Below are 23,647 nucleotides of genomic sequence, written 5' to 3'. Positions count from 1 at the left end.
AAAAATTATACACTGTATTTTAAAAGGCACAACTAAAGCAACTGAAGAAAAAAAATCCATTCTTATAATTATAAAGTTCACCATATTGCATAACAAAGAGAGACTTTATTGCTGCCTGGAACTCAGGATAACTTTCTTGCAAGACAGCAGGCAGATATCCTTTCCATATGTAAAGTTTGTTGAAACACATGGATATTAAGCATCCAAGAATTTCATGCAACATAGTGATATTAATACCATGGTAGTGCTAAAGAACCATGTTCTTTGTGTAGGTAGTAGGCAAGTGGATTATTGTGTTTCAGTGAGAGTGGAAGATTAAATATTCTACACAAATTTAAAGTGACAAATTCGAGAGCAAAATTTTGCATTTAGTGCATTGTTGTACATCACTCTTCACTTTTTTTTCCCTACCTTTCTAGTAAAAAAGTTATTGAAAAAATATATATCTATATCTGATTATATATATGTGTATATTGAAAAAGATTGATCTATATTTGCAACAATGATGAAGGCCAGAAAGTGGCCTCTGTACCATTTTGATCAAGATCATTATTTTGGCCATCATAAATATTGAAACTGTGTACTACCAGATCATCCAGTACAAATCTGTTTGAGATCAATCATGGGCAAATAATTGCATTTCTACTGCAATAACCAGAACACATGAGATTGAGTTTGTGCTGGCTTCTTGCCAACTGTGGGAGGACAGAGGATGCCTGAGCCAGTACAAGGCCTGGCTAATACAAATTAACACATGAAAATTGTTTCCAGAAATTTCAATCATCAGCATCAGTTTGCATTGAATCAAAGCATTGCTTCATGTGATGCATAACTTAATGAGCTGTAAAGCTGGATTTATTGGATCGCCGTACTACCTGAGTTTTCACTTATATTCTACCTGTAGGGCCACAGTAAAAAGATGACCTCAGAACTCAGACTAAATATTCTTGACGCAGGGAATCCAAAGCAGCAGATGTTAAAAAACAGAAGCACACACAAAGACATATGCTACAACAAAAATGAACATTTTGTATCCTATCACATAAAGAACGTCGTCTTGTTCCTCTTTACTATAAATTGCATCATGTGTCTATGATATTTAACAAAACTAATCACCAGTCTTCTCAGAAATGGAAAGTTACTGAAATGTGTGATAAATAACAGAGCTTGAAACCGCTCTCAACTATGCCAGCACTACTCCACTGTGTCAGGACAAATTTTTTCTTTATGTTACTGTGAAACAAAAATCAGCATATCTCACAAAGGTGCCCAGCCACTTCTAAACCCCAATACATTGAGCCCATGACTACTTTTGCCAAATGTGGGACTGTCAGCATGGTGAGGCAGACATTTTCACCCACTATAGTAATAAATCCACTGCTTAGGTGAACTCTTACTTGCAATAAGCTTTCAAGCTTAGCTGCTTTTATATTCTTCCCATGTACTGTAGGAATGAGGCCACAATACAGAGCAGCAATACATGAGTTTTACTCTCTCATACTCCTGCTAACATAAGATCTGTATTAGCCAGTCCTAGCAGCTCAAACAACTCAGTTCTTAGCTGTTGAAAGTTAGCATGTGCAAGCTGCCACCACCATTGCATTGCGTGCACCTGAAGCACAGAAATTTGGGATCTGCAGCGTCACTTCTAGCAAGAGAATCAAGCTTACACGCCTGTCTCCTCTTTGCAGACAGCTGGCAAACAGCATGTGATTAGCTTGTATTCCAGCAGAAAACATTAAGTGGGCATCAGTCACTCCTTGTGCTATTTTTGGCTAGATTCCATTACTTCTGTGGTTTGTATTACCTTGTGAAGTCAGGCTGCATCTCAGGAGGGTTTTTACCATTTACAAAAAAACAAAACAAAACAAAACACACTGAGTGGAATAGTGATAATGATCAGACCCCACCTTGATTTTGTATCAGAAAATCAGAAGAACATAACTAAAATGACTAGTTTCTAGAGAGCAAAGGGAAAAGTACGTGCAAAGAAAACCATGAAGTGACAGTTGCTACAACTCTTTAAGGCACAGGCTGGAACTCAACAGGGAAACAAACTCTGCTCATAATTTCCAGTCTGTGATGTCTTGAAACGTGTTATTAGCAAGTTTATCAACTTCCTCCTATCTATTCTGAAGATTTAGGCTAGACTGAGATTCACACTGTGCTGCTCGCAGACTTTGGATTCACCCAACATTGCTCTAAATTAAGACACTGCACTTCGTTGTTTAGCGATTTTTTTTCTCAGTCAAGCTGCTAACACAATTAGAAGGAATCTTATTAAGGATTAACAAGTGGGTCTCATGACCCAATTGTTCTGAACTATCCATAACCCAGAGCTCCACTGTCCTTGAGTAGCATAGCATAGCCTCATTAAAGGAAGTCTGAGCAGTAATTTTTAAAGACAGAGCTCCTCTGTGCCACAAAAGATAAACACACACACAAATTACTCGCTTACCCTAGGAAAGTCTCCAGAGAGAGGTCCAGAAATAGGTATATCTTACCGGTCATTTGAGATGAAGCCACCTTCTCCATTGCAGCTCCAGACACATCTGATCCAAAGCCAACCAAAGGGGGATGCCTCATCCTCCCTTTGCCTACTGACTCACACCTGGGCCCTCAGGCTGCTTCTTTTGAAAAACGAAAATAATTAATCCCTTTTCCCTCCAAAATTGTGCACCTTGTGTAAATACACCTTCACATAACTCCACATCTTGTAGTCAGGCAACCTCATTCACCAGTTTCTTTCCTAGTGGGTGTCTGCATACGGGGAAGGAGGAAGGGAGGTTAGGTTAGTAACATGCCTAAGTATAATATTGTTGTTGTAGGCTAGAGAGATTGAGATGTAAATCTGCTCTTTAAGAGAGCAATTGGGAAGTTGTAAACATTCTGGGGTCTTGAAGTAACTGTAGGTTCAAAACTGTGGCTGTGATGAGGGGAACTCAGGACTATAAAGCAAGAAAGTAGCAGAATCGGACCAATACAGACCACCTAGATGTATTCGCTGCTTCTACAGTATGGTTAGAAGAAGGAGAAAGTGAAGAATGCACAACTTGAACTATCAAAAAAAAAAAGGGGGGGCGGGGAGGCGAGGGGAGCATTACATTGAAATTATTGCTGGAACAGAATCAGTGTGGTTTTCTTTCAGAGAAATATTTATATATCATGAGACTACATCACTACTTTTTTTTTTTTTTTTTTTTTTTTTTAAGATTATCTAAACAGAAAACAGCAGGAATTTTCCAGCAACATTTTTTGGGTATTCATTAGAGTCCTTCAACAAAGAGTATTTAAACCCAGACTGCTAACACAGCAGTAATCAACATTGATTATTACACCTTTATTTACAAAGCAAAGTACTAAACTCAGGAGACTTTCAGTCCTGCTGCGTATCTGGTATCTCCAATCTCTCCCTTTTCTTAATCTTGTTTCTTTTGGCAATTAAAAATGTGTTTGGCATCCACATACCCATTAAATCTGAGCATTTAAAAGTATTCCTGATTTAAAGCAGATGCAATACCATACTCACAAAATCAAGTTTTGTTAATCTAAAATTCACAGAAATCTTCAAATTATCAGAGAAAAGGTTTAATGAACAAAGGTATTATGTTCTTCTACCAGGATTTATAAAGTGGCATTTCACCACCATTTTGCTTTTGTAGTTTTGAGGGCAGCTTTCCTTTAGATGTGCTAAGCTGATTTCTGGCCTTATATTTATACCTTTTTCCATTTACTAATTATAATATCTGACTATGCAAAAATGACAACATTCTTGGAAGTGACAGGTGTTTGTTTTGACCTTCTATTATTTCAGTGCCTGTTCTATAGCAATAGCATGAATGCCATAATTGTATGTACATTAACTTTCTTTTTTATGGGAGCTTCTGTTGAAATCTGGGCTACCTAACTTATCGGTTACGACAGACATTTATGGTTCGAGCTGGAAAATGAGTATTGAGCTCGCCAAATGTGGCATTTCACCAGCATTTTGCTTTTGTAGTTTTGAGGGCAGCTTTCCTTTAATGACTTTCTAGGCACAAGTGGCTTAAAAGTGTCTTTCTCCAGGCAATAAAATTGGGCACAGGTGCTGTTTCAACACCACATCACAGCAGTGAACAGTTACAGGGGCATCATGTCAATACAGCTTCCTCATCTGAAAAGCCTTCCTGGAGCATATAAACCCAAATCAAGTCTCAAATAGCAATGCCTTGAAAAAGTCAATTAAGATAAACTGCTTTCATGTCTTGTTCAGTACTTAAACTATCAATAGTACTTTCAAAATATGATAAAAAATAGAAAAATAGATAAGGAAAACACAAACTTGAGCAACAAGGGTCATTTCATGCACTATTTAAACCATAATTCAGAAGAAAAAAAAATCAGCATTGTATGTTTTTCTGCTAAGAAGGCAAAACATAAGTATACTTGATTAGACATATGCACATGATACATACTCAGAATTTTACTAAAGGCAGAATATGCTTGTTCATAGTCATTTGCAGCACAGACTTGTAAATGCTGGAATAAAATTTACTCTCTCTCAGAGGCTTCTCTTTAACTCTTAGAGGAAAGGTGACAGCCCTCCTTGTTATGTTTGGAACTGGGATTGTAAGACAAACATCAATAAAAGGCTACATCACTGGCTAGTTTCTAAATAGTGTTAATAAAAAGATAGAATGGAATAAATCTCATTTGGATTCAAAGCTGCATCTCTTACTGTCACACAATTTTTTAAACTGTACTTGTATTCTGGCTGTCAAATCTCAGGTAAGCAAGTAACTGTGATCTCTCCCACTTGTTCTAAAGCCTGCTAAATGAATTTAACAGAAACAGATTTAATGCAAATGTGTATGAGGGAGAAGGTCTGCATGTCTGCTCCCTTGTTGTGCCCTACGAGCCTGGATGTACATCAGCAAGAGTTACAAGGGAGCGGAAAGAATTTGTTCCCATGATCTGTGTACACTCGTCCAGTAGCTCTGTGTCTGTTTGTTGCCTTTTTAACTTGGAGAGCTGATTGTCATAAATACTGAGCGGTCTTTCAGTAAGTGCCAGCAAGCAATCAGATCCAACTGCAAGTCTAGATCCAAGCTCCCTCCAATTCCTGCTCTCTGACATGAGGAGAAGTTCATGTCTTTTTCTCTTGCTTTGGTAGAACTTCAAGTGAGTTTGGGACAAATTTTTCCGAGCAGGACTGGAACCCTAGCTCTTACCTTGCTTTCTGAAGGACAGAGACTCATCTCACAGTGCTGTTTTGCTCAACAAATGGCTCTCCTCCAACCAAAAGGTCAAATGCACATCTCTGAACTCACACACTGACTGTATTAAAAAGGCAGAATGATGATCATTCTAGCACTGAACTTTCCGCAGTTTTCAAGATGAAGTGTACACCAGTTAAAAGAGAGATGCAGCTTTGAGCCCAGCATCTGTACAGCTACAATGACTCTTTCTGCCACAAGCCTTACGGCAGCTAATGCTTCATTTGAAGGCCTAATTCTGGCAGAGAAAAGGCAGAAGAGGAAAGATAACATGTCTTCTTGCACTCTAGGTTTTTTTAATATGCACATACTCAGCCTCAATAAGGAAGGGAAAAATACCTGAAAAAGTGACCTGAGTATTATATAAAATTAATTAGAAAAACAGAAGACAAATCAAAAGAACATCCATGATTACTTTAATTTTTAAATGATAGCAACTCTTAGCAAAAATGGAATTGAAGGGCAGCCATCACCTAGAAGATGCATTTTCAAGTAGAAAATGAGTTTCATGACAAGCATAAAGTTAGCAAGCACTGGCAGCTCTGCAGCAGGGAAAACCTTACAGCATATGTAGGACAGACATTTCGTTTGTTCTTGCCACCATATTGCTTAACGCACTGCTTATGCCAAGTCAGCTTTCTAACATAGCTTTTTTGTTGTATGTTTGTAACAACCATAGATAAAGTCACAAGGGTACAAAAACACTAAACTGAATTTTACTTTTATGAAAGCTGAAACACTCAAAATTGTACTAATTATTAAGATTAGCTTTATTGTGAAATGGAAAGCACACTTTTGGAAAATAGGTGATTTTTATACCCCGAGAGAATTCTTATGAATCAACATCTTTTGGGATGACCGAACTTAAAGTTGTTCATTAAGGGTAATAGCAATTTTAGTTAGGATTTACTTTGGTCTCCCACCTCCTCACCACCTCCTCCTGCTGCTCCCTCTCATATTGCTGTGAGGTTATATTTCCTTGAGAACATCTCCTGTTTCAAAGTTACAGGAATTTTAATAAAGTTGCAGTAACTGGGCCAAAATATCTAAATGTCAGTCTTCAGTCTCACTGACCCCTGGCAATTTGCAATATATATTCTGCTCATAGCATGCTACACAGTAAAAGGCTTACTTCATTTCACCAAATTATGCAAGAGAAAGTAAGTATTTCCTTTCTATAAATTTTCCACACCAACACAGTTGTAATTTGAAAGTTGCAAATCAAAGACTCAGGAAAAATCATGTAGCTGTTTGTCAACTCTTTTTTCTGTACAAATACAGCAAGTATTGGAGCTAAAGAATGAAGTTGTATTTAAAGATTTATAAATGAAATCTCCCACTGGCACCGCTATGTCATTGTTATATCTAAACAAATTATTACTTTAACAAAAAATAATATTTGTGGTTGTCCTTGTCAAGAATGAAACATAATAAGTAGGTGAACAAAGTTCTGGTTTGGATTTAGTGCTTTGAAGTTACAGGAGAATTCTATTTGACTGAAATAAGCCAATTCTGTGTGTGTGTGTGTGTGTGTGAAAACATTTTTGAGTATTTCCACAATTTCGTATGTTCTGTTTGAAATCAGTATGTTAAAAATTTTAAACACGCACAAATGCTTACTTCATAATCTTTTATCTTACTTGACTTATATTAACAATTTAGTACTTTATTAGAAATATTTATATCTTTAATTTTATAAGAAGGCAGAAAAAGTATCACAAGCATCTACCTGAGCAGACTGGTATGTTAGAATGTCTCATTTTTAAAACATTTAGGGGCTTTGGTCTATTATACGTTAGGGGCCACTTACACAAATCCTGATTATTCTGGGCCAAATCTTTTTAGTGCAGACAGTCACATCTCTATTGGAACTACTGCAGCTTTTATTTGTGGAGACTATCTGCTGGGCTGAGAAAGATTTAAATTTGATCTATGCCAGTGGAATAATGAATTTACTAAGAAGCTTTATCCTACAATTTTTTTTTTTAAGTATATGAGAAAAATGTGGTTGGAAATAATACATTCCATGTTTAAAAAACATTTCAACACCCTCCAAACCCCTTCGCAAAAAAAGGCATATCATAAAATATATGTTGATCTGAGCACACTACCTGGCTGTATCTTGACATTTAATACCGATAACCATTAAAAATATTTCCAACAGTTCATAATGCAAACATTTTAGAAAGCAAAACCCTGTCTCAGATTCTAGAATATCTTCGTAAATTTTAATCTCAACATCACTGTGAGAAAGGAAAATAAGCATGTAATACCGGTATAAAAGAAACAAGCAAGATATCAAGTGTGACATAAAAGTGGTTTGGTACAGGTTGTGAAAGATGCAGGGGAAGAAAATAAATTTAATGTTGTCTTAGCATGTGACAATTAAGTCCAGTGCAGTAAATATTGTACCTACTTTGTGAATAGCCAGTAAATTAGTGATATGCTCATATAGATGACACACAGCATTATCCAGTCTATTCTTGTAATAAGCGGCCTGTTACCTTTCACGTGGAGAATGGCACTTGATGAGACAGTGCCGTTCACATTTTTAGCCCGAACAACATAGAGGCCAGCATCTTTATCACACACCTTCTGAATGAACAAAGCATGCTTTGTCTCCTTTTGTAAAAGCTTTAAGTGCTCATCTGCAGTCAGTTTCTGGCCCTTCTTGTACCTGAAGCAGAGAGTCAGTTTTCAAGTCAGATTTATATCACGATATGCCAAGCAGAACTTCACAAATTCAGACCTGTATAACACTACACAGAGAGCAAGACATAGAACTCACTGCAGTGCTCTCATTCTTCAAAGTTATATCTAAATATGGATGAATATTTAAAGAACTCAAATTACTGGATAATACATTCTTACTACTAGAAAACACGTTTCTGAAAATGGTTTTCAACGGATAAGTCACAGTTGTCTCACTGCAGTATTGGAGAGTAGCATGAAGGCCTGGGCCTTCAGGTTTGTGCTGAAACATTTTTGTCAGTAAGGCGTTGAGTCAATACACATTCAACACATGAATAAGCTCTTAGGATGCATAAGCAACCTACAAACCTTCTGAACTTGTGCCTTCAGTATGAAGAACAGGCAAGGACCTGTTCCTCCAGCTCACCAACTTAACGTTTACTTAGTTCACATCATCAAGCAGGGTAGAACAATGCATCTGGAGTCATTTCAGAGAACGGGTGTCTTATTCGAACACTTGAGAATCTGTCACTGTGCATTGGTACTGACTCCTGATTTACATATTGGAAGTGAGAGAAAATTCTGGCTCTTCTTGCCTCATGATGTTTCAGCATAAGCTACATTTAACTTAACACAAACACAGAAATGCTTTTCCACAAGCATACCAAATAAAATGTCTATATCAGTACAAAGTACATGGTATTGGTGAATTTTTAATTACTAAACCCCACATTTTTTCTGTTTTCATAAAGTTCTAATTTGCAAAATGCTTTCAGTTGAATGTTATTATTTAAAAGACCATCTATTAACAGTGTATATGTTTTTCAGCTAAATTAATGCTTTCTCATGATAAAATAAAACTAAAGGTACCTCTTGTTGCACCAATAATACTCTTCAATGTGTAGAATATCAGGATTTGAAACAAAGTAACTTTATTGATCCCATCACAGTATAGTACCAAAGTTGCAGTGTCCAGTATTTTTCTGTGTCATACAATGAAATTCAGCTTACTAAAAGCTTATGCTTTGCCTGTTTCTTTAGATGTGTAATAATAGTAACATCAAAATGTTTCCAGTAAGAGGCGTATCTAATTTTAATACATTAAAAGAAAGGCCTCCATTATAGAAATCTAATGGAATAAGTGGAGAAACGGCAAATGAGGTAAAATTTTAGGAAAATATGCCAACACATAGAAGACTACTACCAAAATCTTGAAATCCTGTCCCTCTTTAGTCCCTTCTTCCTTTGGCAGGAAATTTCTAAAAAGTCATCTTAAAAGATGTTTATGTTACATTATCTGTGTTTCTCACAAATGCAGTATAAAGCAAACCAATTAGACATAAAGCAATTCAGAGACAGATAGAGAATGCACACAAATATATAATACACAACTGTTTCTCTTAGTGTAGACAATTAGGTTTGTGGGTTGTTTTTGTTTTTTAATCTGTAACTTCTCTCCAGTTTTCAGCAACCAACTCTCACATATATATGTGTGTGTCTGTGTATACGTAGTGACTATATAAATATTTTAGCATACACACACGTATGTGTTTGTCTTTCCATATATAGTGCTAAGATCCTGAGAAATGCAAGTGAATTTACTTAACAATACTGTGCATTTGTTTTAAGAAACTATTGAACAAGTGGAATGCCATATTCCAGAATATGAAAACTATATGATGTATTTGCTTCAAAAACATTGGATATGCTTGCAGTAGTTTGATGCTCTCATTCATAAAATTAAGAACAGAGAGATTATTTCAAGTCGGTTAATTGTCGAAAGCAATTTTGAAAGTGGGAATCATGCGGAAGTGTGGAGTAGAAAGGATACAAGCCATTTATTCTAGTCTATAGATTAATTGATATGGTTATAAGGGGTTCAGAGTGTCTTGCTAATAAGTATATTTACTACTTCTCATTATAAGCTACCCACCATGTCAGTGTAGGCTCTGGGAATCCCGTTACTTCTACTTCCAAAGTTACTGGAGCACCTTCCATGACGGTTTTGTTAGACAGAAGCTGGGAGAAGTTAGGCGCCTGTCCAGTTAGGCTGACCATGCTGTTCTTTTCTGGTGAACTTCTAATCTCTTCTCGGGTGACCATCTGCCTCTGACGGCTTCTGGTAGAGTCTGATTGAAACACAAAACCTGAGAATGCATCAGGCAAAGCATGCAGCCTCTCCTGGGTTTTAGTACAGTTATTCAAGTCATGCAATTGTTCTTGTGTTTCTGCCATGCTTCTGTGAAGTTCAAGGTGTTGCAAATGTGTTTTGCACACTTCACTTATCATGCTATATACAGGTTTGGCATTTATAGTGCAGGAAGCAGTGCTAGCTTCAGATATTCCTTGCAAGCTACAAGTCAAAGGTGATACTGCTCTAACTTTTGGACCAGAATCTGTTGAAGAGACACAAAACTTCTCAAAATGATCTGATGAGCTTTCCGTTATATCATTTGTAGCATCAGCATAAGCAGAATTTGTTAAGAGATCAGATGCTTCCATCACTTTTTTAATACTAGTGGTTTCCTGCATTTGCAAGCTATAGGAACTGACATGCAGACTAGGAGAACTACAACAGCACTGCTCTTCTAGCTCTGTTTCAGAATGTAAGAGGTTGGATTCTGGTGTCTCAGAAAGCGGTGGCAAAGATATATCATCAGGTGATATACACTCATATTCATCTCCGGAGGGTATTTCTTCTGCCAGGAATTCAGTCTGTAAACTATCCTCTTTGGCTGAAGATGACAGCTCTGTATCCTGAGAAACAAGATCCTCACCAGCTGGACAGATAACTGGAATATCAGCCAATTTATTCCTCTCCTTAAATTAGGAGCGGAAAGAAGAGAAGGGAAAGAAGAAGAAAAACAGACAGTATGAGTGTCATTCTATGCATCCCCTTTTCATGCAGCAGCTAGCAACAATATTTGAAATACTTCTTCTAATTAAGCTTAATGTATTCTGAGAAACAGGAGGAAATATGTGGAAAAGGCTAATTCAGCAGAAAATTTTGCAGCAGCTAATTGGAATTTCAAACAGTTTGGATAGGTTCTAACAGATGTTATTATAATTATATATAAGCGTTTCTTATAACAGCAAACATAAAGGAAAAGTACTTCTTTCTATAAACAAAGGACAACCTGTAGGTTCCTGTAGGTTCTGTTTATAAGAGCATTTGCAAGGGGAAGCTAGAGGAGGAGGTGCCCTAATTACATCTAAATGAGATACGGTTACATAGCAGTAAAAATATATTAACAGTCAAGTTACTGAACTTTAATTCTTTGAGAAATTGAGTCACCGGTCATGTTAAAGGGTTACAGAATTAATCCAACATCTTTAGGATATTTTCCAAGCATTTTATGTGTCCCTCATTTTTTGCCAATTGCTTCAAGATGTTGTCCAAACACTAACAGACAATAACATTAAAATTACTTTTATGTTAGCTTGGATCCAGAATAAAAAAGAAAATTCCTCTTATCTTATTTCAAGAAGAATTGGAGGTGGCATGAGTGCATTAATTTTAATCACAAATCAAAGACATGATCTGATTTATTAATTAATTCTCTGCCTCTTGATTTTTACATAAATGTGTACTCATCTATTCAAACTAATTTCATTTATGCAAGGGCTCTCAACAAAGGTGTTCATAATGTTTTCTTATGCTATTATGTCATTGTTGAGTTCTATACAAAAATATGCAATCAACTAAGTAATGTTTCTATCACTTATAAACTGTTCACTCAAATCAATTGGGTAATACACTGGATGTCACTGCTTTCTAAACCAGGTCTCTTTGGCTGTATCCAGTACAAAAGTACAATGGCACATTCATTTTGGCTTTCTTTTTGCTTTATTGCTTCAAATACAACCTAAGAATCAGTGCACAAAATTAACAAAATAAAAATAAAAAGCAATAGAACCTCACATGTGCTCTAGTCCTGTAGATATGGTAGTTTTAATATAGATGCTTTTCCAAATTAATACACTTGTTATTTCAAAGCCATGTGACTTGTGCCACGATCCACTAATGAATGACTGGAAGAAAGTTGGGATTTTACTGTGTCTATTTTACTAAATAATTCAATTCAGTTGTAAGATAAAGTTCAAGTTTGGGTATTAAATGTGTTTTCCCAAAGCATCCGCTGATGAACTCTGATCCTCAGTGTGTCTTTCAGTGTGAATATGTCATGAATATAAACATGACAAATTATGACTGACTCCCCAGTTTGGTGAAATGTGTCAATTTTTCCTCTTTCCGATTATAAATACTAAGTTACTTCTTCCTTCTGCACATATACAATTTTTTTTTATGTGGGGTCTAACTAATTGTAAACTCTTCCTAAGAAACTGTTATTTTTAGGGATTGATTGCAATACACTCAATACAATATATTTTTCTAGGGTTTGTAAATTTGACTGTCACCCAGCTCTTTTAACCTTATCAGCACTGTCCTAAGTAACTCTTTCAGTTTTAAACCTGACCAAATTTGCAAATCTTTCTTAAATAAAGCTACAATAGACACTTAAGTAGCAAATTCTGGCTGTTTTCGTCTGACTTGCACTAAAAAAAAATAATAAACCCAATTTAATTAAACAGTAAGAAGCTGAAAAATTATTTACAATGTTAAATTCTGAGCAGGTGTATTTTGAAAATGTAGGTCAAAGTTTCTGAACAGTTGGTCTCTACTGTCCAAATGAAATCAATGCTCCAGATTCATTCTGTTTGAGGAGTCGATGCACAGGCACACAGAGCGGCACACATTTGGATAACTACAGGAAGGCCACAGCGATGTAGTTCCGGTGACTTCCAATGACTAATCTAGGAGGTTACTGCAGGGATGTGCTGTCGGGTTCATGATCACCTCATCTGGAGACCATAGAACTAAACAGTTATTTCAGACATTGCTGGAAAATGCCTCTGGGGAAAAGAATGGCAGGTGGGCAGTGAGTGAGCAAGCTGGCAGAGGGGCTTTGGCAGCATGGAGACTTTCAGTCCTGGTGTGTCATCTAGGATCAAAGCAGCATGAGGATGAATGTGCCACAAGAAGGTCTAGGCCACATTTTAGAGGGCGAATAATACTGCAGAAGTAGCTTGCAGAAGTATAGACAAAATAAGAGATTGCTGGCCCACTAGACCGGAGGCTGGGGATGGGCCAGGTCTTTCCTTGGAAAGTATGGAAATGGAAGACAGAAAAGCTCTAGTGAGAAGAACCTGCTACTTCTTAAAGTGAAGTATGGAGTGATGAAAAGGGTGGAGGAATCGCAGTTGCCATACTTCACATCTGATATTTGCTGTTTCGCATACCCTTGATTTCTCCCCTTGGCAGCTGAGGCGCAGTGTGATAAGGACAGCCAAACCTGTGGCCTAGCAAAATAGGAAAGAGGGCTATGGACATCTGCTGGGTGAGGTGGTTCTCCTGAGCATGGCTCTTCGGAATAGTCACAAAATTCTGAGTGAAATCTGGGCTGCATGTCAATGTTGAAAGTTCCATTGGCTTAGAATGGAGGTAACAAAATTAATTAGGCTTAATTACATTAGCTTACAGGACATTCTGTATGTCATTACATATGTTAATATTAGCTGAATTTCTGCAAAACATCACAAATTAATGTCCTGTAGTATGGTCTACAATATCAGCTTGCAAAATTGAAATTTTAGAGATGAAAAACAATTACCAACGTATCCTACCTTTCTAAAGGCTTAAATATATTACTACCCACTCCAATTTACCAGAATATTCCACATAGTACATTATTTAAATTTACATCCAGGATCCCAAGGCTTCAAAATGTTCTTCAAGCTAAAGAAATTGATCTCATAAAATGTAGGCATGGTTTTGTATTGCCTGTATTCCTAAAACTACATTTATTCATTGACAATTTTGAACCTTTCACATTCATTTACTTTATATCCTTGAATAATACATGCTTGTCTGCTAGGATTTTTCTCATTCTAAATGCATACCCAGTCTTTTACCACCTAATTTCCCTTTGTGCATTGTCCTTAACGTGCAATCCATACTTTGGAACTTATTTATGATCTCTGCTTCATGGAATTTTGGCAACTGAAATGTAACTTAAATGTTTTGAGGTGAGGGTGAAGACTATTTGATGCTGAGTTCTGTTATTTACTTGATGTATAGTGTTGTACCAATAGTACGGAAGATTATCTGTGACATGATGTCATATTCAACTGCTGACAGCTGTACTTGTGTTCCATCATGTTTTTGCCATGACTGCTTTCCTGTTTTTCGCACTGTTGCAAAACTGAAGCAACTCTGTGCTTGTTTTGCATTGGATTTTTGTGATACTGTAGATGAGAAAACAGTCAAAGCCCACCAATCTGTAACAATATCCATCACTTTTGAGAAGCAATGAATTAAGGAATAAAATTCCTTTGAGAGTACACAACAATGCATATCAATTTGATTTTAAAAAACATCAATATGAACGGCAGATACCTGTTTAGTGTTGGTAGGAGACAGAGTATTGTTTCTCTCCTCAGTAATGCTTTCTGAATTGGTAAGCAATTTACCTGATGCCATCTGAAAGAAAAATGTTTAAAAACCACCTTTTTGTTTCTCCAATGAAGACCTTAATGATTCAACAAAGAATCGTAGTTTCCACTGTTACTTAGTTAAAATTCTGATCTATGAGGCTTCTCTCGTCGCATATTACCTACAAATCAAATACTTTCATAGGTTGTCTCTAGGGATAATATCTATATTAAGGTTCTTGAAAATACTAACAGCAGTCTCCTCTGTTCCTTCCTATATTCCCTTAAGTCCTGTAAAGGAAAGAGCAGAATGCGTTCTCCCTTGAGGAAGGAAGAATGGTCACAAAGACAACATCTGCATTAAGAATACTGTGGCAAGATGACCAAAGGAAAATAGGTAAAAAATATGGAAATAATATTATTTTAGAAAAGAAAGAGAGATACACAGGCAAGTAAAGAGAAGGCAAAAAAACCACTTTTCCTAGAGAAGAATATGTGGATTGGACAGAAGGCAAAGGGATAACTAGAAAAAAAAAAATGAAGGAGAAATGACCAAGATTACATTGAGAACACACATCTTAAGAGAGGCTTCAAGACTGAAAAGCAAGAAGCTTTCCAGCAATACACAAAGCCTTTTAAGAAGCAGAGTTCTAGTTAAAAAACAAACAAATGAACATACATCTAACTGACCTGCTGCTTTTGTTCCTCTGCTTTGTCTTTAATAACAGCTTCACGTGCTTCTTGACCCTTTCTTTCTTCTTTTTGAACGGTAACCAGTTCTTCAGAAAACTCATCTTTCTGCCATGTGAAAAGAAAATTAAGTATGATTATACATGATAGAAGGTAGTAATTGTTAGCTACATGCTGACTTAACGGTCTATACAACAAAGTAGTAAAATAAAAAAGTGAATTCTTATCTTAAAAAATTGCTTATGGCAAAAATATGCAGCAAAATCTGACTCATTCATTCCTGGACATGCAAAGACAACTTTTTTCAAAGCTGAAGAGACCTTTTCTGAGGCAGGGAAAGTATAGGACACCAAAGATTGAAGAATTCAAGTGATCAGTCAAGAATCTGAGGATTATTAACCAACTTGTACCCGGGATAAGTAAGAGAAATTAAAGGATTAAGAAAGTGACACTACTGCAGGGGACAGCGGGATATGTGCGAAGAGGATAAATAACGAATCCGAAAGGAAAAAAACAAGATCGAGATTTCAGTAAAACAGATTCAGACACTAAGCCTGATAAGTTGATGTAGATGCAATACATTCTCCAGGTTAAAACAAACCAAAACAAACCAAACAACAAATACAACAAACCTTAATCTCCTTAAGTTCCCTCAGAGTTCTACACAACTCATCAACAGAATTAATAATTTCTTTGTACTTTAACATGGCTTTTTCGACATACTTAATTCCTTCTTCAATACCTACAAAGGTAAAACAAATTAAATTAGAACAAATGGCTCAAACATGTGTAACAATTAATGTACTTTTTAACCCAAACATACTATAATAATTACATTTTTCTGTGTTTTGTATTGCTGAAGGAGTTCTGTGATTCACAGCAATGTGCTTTCCTACCTCTTACTCACTACTGGGCCCTCATGCTTGCTCTAGGTCTTCTGCTAGGCTTCTCCTTGAACACCATTACTTCTACCTGGTTAGTGATACTGCTTTAAAAGATGCTGACCTCAGAGTGTCTCCTAAACTAGTTGCCTTATTACACAGCTAGAAGGCACTTAGATTCCTATTATAAGAAATACAAAACAAAGGCAGGATGGAGAAGCTTTCTCCTATGTAATGACTTAAAAAACACAAAGCAGCTTCTTTCTCCCAGTGTTCTTAATCAGCTGCTGTCAAGACTCCATTCTGTCAGCTCCTCTCCTACAAATAGGAATGTTTAAAATAGAGAAAGTTAAAAAAAAACCCCACCACCAAAAAAACAAACAGAGAGAGAAGAAAAACAAAAGCTGTGTTCTCTAGATAGACTTTTCAACACTAACTTAGAGGAATTTGAAAGTACAGTTTGATTCTGTTGAATTTTTTTCAGATTTAGTACTTGAATTGATGGGCTATACAGTATCCTTGCACTTTTGGATGGTCGTCTTATCTTTGGATAACATAACTTCAACAAGTACATAATCATTACAAGTGAGAGAAAAAAAGCAAAGCCTGAAGTTTGACCAACCTTTTTGGTCAATGATGTTCCAAATCAATACAATTGCAAATATAGTATGTATATAACAATCTAGATTTTTGCTAATAAAAGATGCTGGCAATCAAATACCACTAGTTATTCACAGTGTTATTGTAAAAATTCACTCAGCACTGACATATATCACTGTAGTATGCTGACTTCAAAGAATTGCCTGTTATGAGATAGTATAAGCCATGAAGTCTTAATTCCAAGCTCATAAATATTACCGGGACATTCACACTTTGATTTCAAGGTGAACTCAAGCTGTATACAGAAAACCAAGTAACTACCAGACTGTTGAGTACTTTCATATTTTTATATTTTAAATATTTGTTTGAAATCCTTCACCTCTTCCAGCCAATACTTTAAAACATTTGTTTTCTAAACTTCATTGGATTTTCTTAAATGAACAAATCTAGAAATCTGCTTCCTCCTCTCCTATGTTACTTTATTTTTCCCCCAAGTACATTACCAGACAGCTCCTCACCATATAACCGTTTAGCAAGTTCTGTAATCTGCTGCATTTTTTCTTCTTGTTGAGGCATTGCAGGCTCAACAAACTTATTGAATTGCTTGTAGAGAGTTTCTATTGCTTCTCTTGTTTTGCATTCTGCAGAATAATTGCCAACTCTAATTACTGTTGCACTCACATCTTCAAACCAAAATTGACACTGAGGGATAAAAACACTACATTATAATGAATTATCCTTAACAGTTTTGTAGAATAGACTTGACTATTCTTAGACTTTCCAAAATCAGTTGCATAGAGTACGTCTTAAATTTTACGATTTTAATTTAACCTGAAAAACATTTGTTCATTACCAGTACTGATTCAAATATCAATGATTGTTACATTTTCTTTAAACACTACATCCATTCCAATCTTACAAGCATGGTGAGGTTATTAGTTAATGGTTCTGCAAACATATATTTTAGTTCTGAATTCTTTCCACCTAGTATATCAACTGACTAATTTCACAAACTTCATATCACAGCCACAGCTATACCTCTGCCAGAACAGCAAGGTTGCTTATATTTAGTCTCCTAGCAAACAGGGGCTTTGGTTTCAGCAACCGTTAAAGTTGCTAGGAAACTTTCTGCTGACAAGAATGGACTTAATCCTTAATAAACATTTTTGGTTAACAATACTCAGAGGAGGATAGAATCTGGTGTTCCCTCAATGTCATCCATATTGCATCATTACAGCAAGCAGCTAACAATCACCATTTTTAACCGCCAATAAAGTCTGTATTTAAGACTGTGCCTATTCACTGAAAGACAACTGTTGAATAAAAGGTGATACTTTGCACTGAGTAAAAAAAAAAAAAAAAAAAACTTAAATTCTAGCTCTAGGAAATAATCTATTTCCCTCAAAATAAAGGGGAAGATTAAAAATGTAAATGCACAAGAAATGGTAACAAATCGCTTTGCTAGCAATATTTAAAATGACGCATTGATCACTGGACACTAAAAACATCTTTTTGAACAAAACTTTAGTATTGTGATCTGTCATTAAGAGAATTTATTTGTCATGCATTTAGATGACTTTGGAGATATGAACAGTATTATTTCTAAAAATAAACAATGATGACAGGAATCTGCTTGCTTCACATCAGAGGCACCGACACACTGTGGCAAGAGGAAAAATACTGTTACAAGCTTTCATTTACTTTTAAAAATTACAAGGGTGAGGCAGTCCTGAGACACACTAAAATAAAGTTACAGAATTCTCCAAAAAGAGACTACAGTTTAGAAAAAAAAAAAGTACTTAACAATTAAGTCTATTAAAAAAACCCCAAACAAACAAACCAACACAATACAACAAACACACACACACAAAAAGCCAAAACCAAAAACAAACCAAAACCCCACATGCTGCTTTTAAGGAACTGAATATTTTACATTTCAGTTCCAGAATTACATCCCACTTTGTTGGCTGTCAGGAAGAGCTGTCAAAGTGGATATCGTGATAACCTGGCTCTTGTGGTTTGAAAGCTATCAAAGAGGCTCCTGTGGCATTTTGTATGTTGCCTCAGAATATACTTTGATAAAATGAGCTCATGAGTACGATCACAGATATGCTGAATCGCTATAAAAGTCATGGAGGTGGAGGCTCCAGTTGTGTGCATAGCAGCACAAGAATGTTGTCACATTGTGGTTCCCCCCCGCCCCCCGCCCCGCTTTCTCCACAAAATTACAAAGAAAAAAATAGAAGAAAATACAGATTTTTACCAGTCTACTACTTTTGGAAGCCACAGATTTTGCCTGAAGTATTTATAAGCACTTTTATCTAACCCAGTCCTGGATCATTACTACAGCCATGATGAGGATCTGGGGTTTACTAATACCTCTTCCATCATCTGTTGCAGATGCTCCACGAGATCCAGATTTTGCTTGTAATCCTCCACAACTCTGCTAAAGTCATTCAGCTGTTTTTGTAAGTCACTGATTGACTCCAAGAGGACTCTAGCATTAGATTCATTTGCTACAGAGCCAATGACTTTCTTTGCTAAATTATCCATCTTCTTTTTAAGAATCTGTTTAAAAAAATGTAGCAATGTTAAATGCTGCAACAAAAATGTTTTATTTTTAGAAATAAAAAATAAAAAAAATGGGAAAAGCCACACAAATGTATTTGTTGTCATGTGTTTTAGAAATTACAAGTACAAGAAATCAAAGAAAAATCAAAGGAAACTGGAGTGCCTGTACAATGCTGATTAAAATCAATGTAAACTATATCTACGAAAGATGAAATTCAGTTATATTTTTTGGCTTAAAAATAAGAAAATATATGTAGCAATAAAACATAGGATCTTCAACAAAATAACTTTCATTGAGTCTGCAAAGGAAAAAAATAAACCAAGTCTTTTGAGTCTGAGTAAATACAAGTCAATTTAAGCACCAAAGTTATTTATGTCCTAGGATATTAACATATTGCTTAAGAATCTGATATAAGCAACATCAGTGACAATCTAGCATAAAACCAAAGGCCAAGAGGAATTGGCATTCATACTAGTACTTTACGATATCTGGTATAAACATGACCTGTAAGTTTTAGGATAAGATTATGTACATATATGCATTAATATACTTTATATCTTGGTAACACTGGTCTTGCCAGTTGATCAAGACTTCATTGTGCCAACTGTTTTACAAGCGATGCAAAAAGATGGGTCCTTGATTTTTGTTTGGGAAGGAAGAGCTTGGTTTAAAATAGGAAAGTATTTCATGAACTGTCCACACATACACTTATAAGAGTATACACTGGTAGGAAGAGTCTTGCCAGTGGGTCATAGGAGGGGATTATTCCCTTCTACACAGCGCTAGTGAGGCTACACCTGGAGTCTTGTGTCCCCGGTACAAGAAATTCCTGGACATACTGGAGCGGATCCAGCAAGGTACCACAAAGATGACTGAGTGACTGAGCGTGCATTATACAAGGACAGAGAGAGCTGGGATTTTTTTTAGCCTGGAGAAGAGAAGGTTCAAGGTGGATCTTATCAATGTGTATACAAATATGATGGGAGAGGGTAAATGGATCTCAGATGGTGCCTGGTGAAAAGATAGGAGGTAATGAACCCAAACCGAAATACAGGAAATTCTGTTTAAGAAAAAACCAAACAAAACAAACCCCACTCTTTTTACTCTGAGGATGGAACAGCTTTCTGACAGAGGTTGTGAAGTCTCCATCCCTGGAGATATTCAAAACCCAACTGGACATGACACAGAGCAACCTTTTGTAATTGACTCTGCTCTGGGGAAGGCATTTCAACCAGATGATCTCCAGAGGTTCCTTCCAACCTCAGTGATTCTGTGATTTGAATTTGCATTTGAGGACAAAACTGCCACGAAATAAAGAAAAAAGGTTGTAAAAGGAATTGTCAATGACATCAAAAAAACAGAGCAAAAACAGAATCATAAAAGCCACTGAAAATTTCAAGTAAAAACTTTGTGAAGGGAGAGACTGGCAGGGCAAGCAAAACAAAAAGCGCTAGTTATGACTGGCCAATAAAAAGGTCATCTCTGTTCTGCTTGGCACAGGCCACAGCAATTCAACCAGTGAAGCCCTCACTAAGACTAATATTTCTAATATTACCTGTATTTTCTCTGCATATGTATCAACATGCTGAATCTGTATTTTAAGTACTTTCAAATTTCGAGCTTTTTCAGTTTTCTTCGTATAGTTAAATTTCAAATTGTTGAATTTCTTTTTGAGATCCTTAAATGATTCTCTGAGCTGAAACAGAGCAAGCATATATGTTAGTGAAAAAGAAACCAGCATGCTTCAAGTTTTTGCAAGAGCTGTTTAACAGACCACAATCTGAACACTGAGAATTTTATACAGAAATTAATACTACTATGCCATCTCATAAAGCATCCTTATTTCCTCAGAATTTCTTCGCAGCAGTGGAAACTCATGATTTTGCTAAATCAATATTTTTGCATTCTGAATGCCAAGTATTGATTCCAGAATGGCTGATGGAAAAACAGGACTGGGGCAAAGGATGAGATCCTTGCTCAGGCAATCTATGAAAAAATAGTGTCCAAGAGCTTTCATTGATTTTTAAATAGAGGCAGATGTCCTTCACATACTCTAGTCCATTTAGTGGAAAAGGTAGCCATGTAAATGTATACCCATGCTTAGTTTCCAGGAAAACATAGTTTTACTGGGTTTGGGCAAGTACATTTGTATTTATTCATAGTACTTTTCTCCTACAATACAACATTTAGTTTATGTCAGGTTATGTCAGGTTATTTTTTTTGTTGGGGTCATCTCCCCTCCCAGCCCCTTTTTCAGAAGCTCTGCTTCTGAGAGGAAGTTATAACAGGGACATTTTTAATACACTGTGCTACTCCAAACATATTAGTACAATTATTCATAGCATCCAAAGATGAATCCGGCTCTTTGCAGGACCAAGATGTAGACTATATGAGCACCTCCTTTTCAAATAACTATTCTGTGCGTACAGTAGCAGGGAGATTCTGCCTAATAGATACCCAAAAAAAGCCTCACCTAACTACAGCTAGATGGATTTGATGCCACATGAGAGTATTATTACCAGTTAGGATTGACTTGGTGCAGCAAGCTCATCATTAGGCAAAATGATTCCTGTAATGATTTTGAAGCATCTGTGCCTTTCAAGACTTTTCAGATGGACTTTTATCAGCTGAGATAACTGCTATTAAATTTAGTTATATTAAATTTACTCTAAAACTCTTTGGCTACTTAGAATATAGCTATATTTTTTTTTAATCTTTCAAATATTTTAAACATTCAGAATGACAAAAATTACACTGATGAAGGTCTAGGAAGCCACACTTTCATTTACACACATGAATTGTATGCATTGCCAATTTACCAAAATAACTTTAATACACATCAAAAAGAAGAATAATTATTGATCAACAGAATTGAAAAACCTGGTGTTTATGTACCATAGGAACTAGTTATAATATAGGGTTGTTATATTCTTTCCTTATCTCTTTTTTTCTAATGTCAATTATCTGTTTGCTTTAATGTCCTCTTACAAGTGTGCTCTTAATAAAACATACGCCATTCTTTGCATTAGCAATGTTATATAAATAAGCATATCAAACATACTCAGCTAAACTAACTTTAAAGGAAAATCTTTTAAGTATAAAATTTTATTTTTCAATATTTTTTCCTCTGAAAGCTGTGTAGTTTTCTATTTTATTTACAACTGCAACAAATCATTTTAGATATTACAGTTACTTTTGAATGCCTTTAAGCAACACAGACAAGAACCAGACAAGTAAAAAACCTGCTTAAGATATGCTTCTGGTACCTTATAAAATGAACTGGTTTGATTATACTGCAATTCCATGATCACATTTTCAAATTATTTATAATTAATTCATAAAATCTGAAATTGAAGTATATAAAAATGACTGGTTTTTCTTTTTTTTTTTTTTTGAGAACTTCACATCCTTTGGGTTGACAATCTTTTGCTTTTAGGAGAATGTAGAATATATTATGTGAAATGATATTTATCTAAAGAAACTGATATAAAAGAAATGCAGCAGTTTTAATGCTTTACAGTGTCTTCCTCTAGACACACAAATCAAAAGAACGTAACTTACTTGATTAGTGTTAATAAGTTCAGATCACATCCACAATTTGATTTTTTGTTAACATATTTGAGACTTTTTAATATTAAAAAGTCCTACAGACATTCCCCTACCCCTCTATCAAAGAATCCAGGGAGTAATGAATGCTCATTTTGCAGCTACTGTTATTGGAACATCTAGCAATCAATCATTATTATTACATACTAATGTTAAGCCATCAAGGGATATATTTTTCATTTTCATTTCATCTAGTGGGATGTTGTCACATTATTTCAGCAGTGAATAGACAGATGGTGTTCACTCAGTGTAATGGAAAGGAAGGGAATTCTGTCACCGGCACTGTGATCTCCAATTAGTTTAAGCTCTTTATCCCACCTAAGTACACAGAACAATAAAGTCTATCTAAAAGCCCTCTGTTAATAAAACCATCTCTGCAGAACAATATTTTGTCTTCAGAACACAAAAGCCTTACTTGCTGGTTTAATTTTGAGGAAAAGAAGAGGTGAGCAAGAGTTTATACTAGTTTATTTCACTGGCTTATGCACACACATATGCTAGTGATCATGTATAAGGCCAGAGGCTCTCCTCATAGCAGTATGTGAAATTAGATCGCCTTGTTTCAGATATGGCGGCTCATGTGTCAAAGGTCTGCAGCTGCTGTCACTCTTCTCTTTTAGCCTCAGTGGAAAAAACAGATTCAGCTCAGACTTGCACATCACCCCCTCAGAGTCCATGTACACAACTCCTCTTATCATCAGCAACTGTACAAAAGACAATATATCGCTGCCAGTTTTTAGATATCTAAAAATATCTCTGTTTTCCACCATTTTCTGCAAAATTAAATGAGAAATACTAAAGGAAATATGCTTCTGTGTCTTCAGCCCACAAGTTTAGTGGGACTTTGTAACTTGGCCATT

General features: G+C 35.9%; 1 protein-coding gene across 18 annotated transcripts in view; it reads right to left on the bottom strand.

Annotated features, from left to right (window-relative positions):
- CCDC141 (coiled-coil domain containing 141) overlaps positions 1–23,647 on the bottom strand; it is an 83,178-nt gene that overhangs the window by 2,632 nt on the left and 56,899 nt on the right. For 2 of the 18 annotated variants that reach the window (XM_065637222.1, XM_065637223.1), the window contains exons 18-25: positions 20,737–20,877; positions 18,989–19,177; positions 17,128–17,311; positions 15,761–15,870; positions 15,129–15,236; positions 14,404–14,487; positions 9,880–10,766; positions 7,760–7,932 (exon numbers count right to left, since the gene is read on the bottom strand). In XM_065637222.1, the coding sequence (XP_065493294.1) occupies positions 7,760–7,932; positions 9,880–10,766; positions 14,404–14,487; positions 15,129–15,236; positions 15,761–15,870; positions 17,128–17,311; positions 18,989–19,177; positions 20,737–20,877 (1,876 nt within the window). The other 16 variants (XM_065637233.1, XM_065637229.1, XR_010606365.1 and 13 more) reach the window with 15 other exon arrangements.

This window comes from Caloenas nicobarica, chromosome 6 (assembly GCF_036013445.1).
Source record: "Caloenas nicobarica isolate bCalNic1 chromosome 6, bCalNic1.hap1, whole genome shotgun sequence".
NCBI classification, from domain to species: Eukaryota; Metazoa; Chordata; class Aves; order Columbiformes; family Columbidae; genus Caloenas; species Caloenas nicobarica.
Note: the sequence above shows the minus strand (reverse complement) of the source record. Positions and strands in the feature narration are given on the sequence as shown.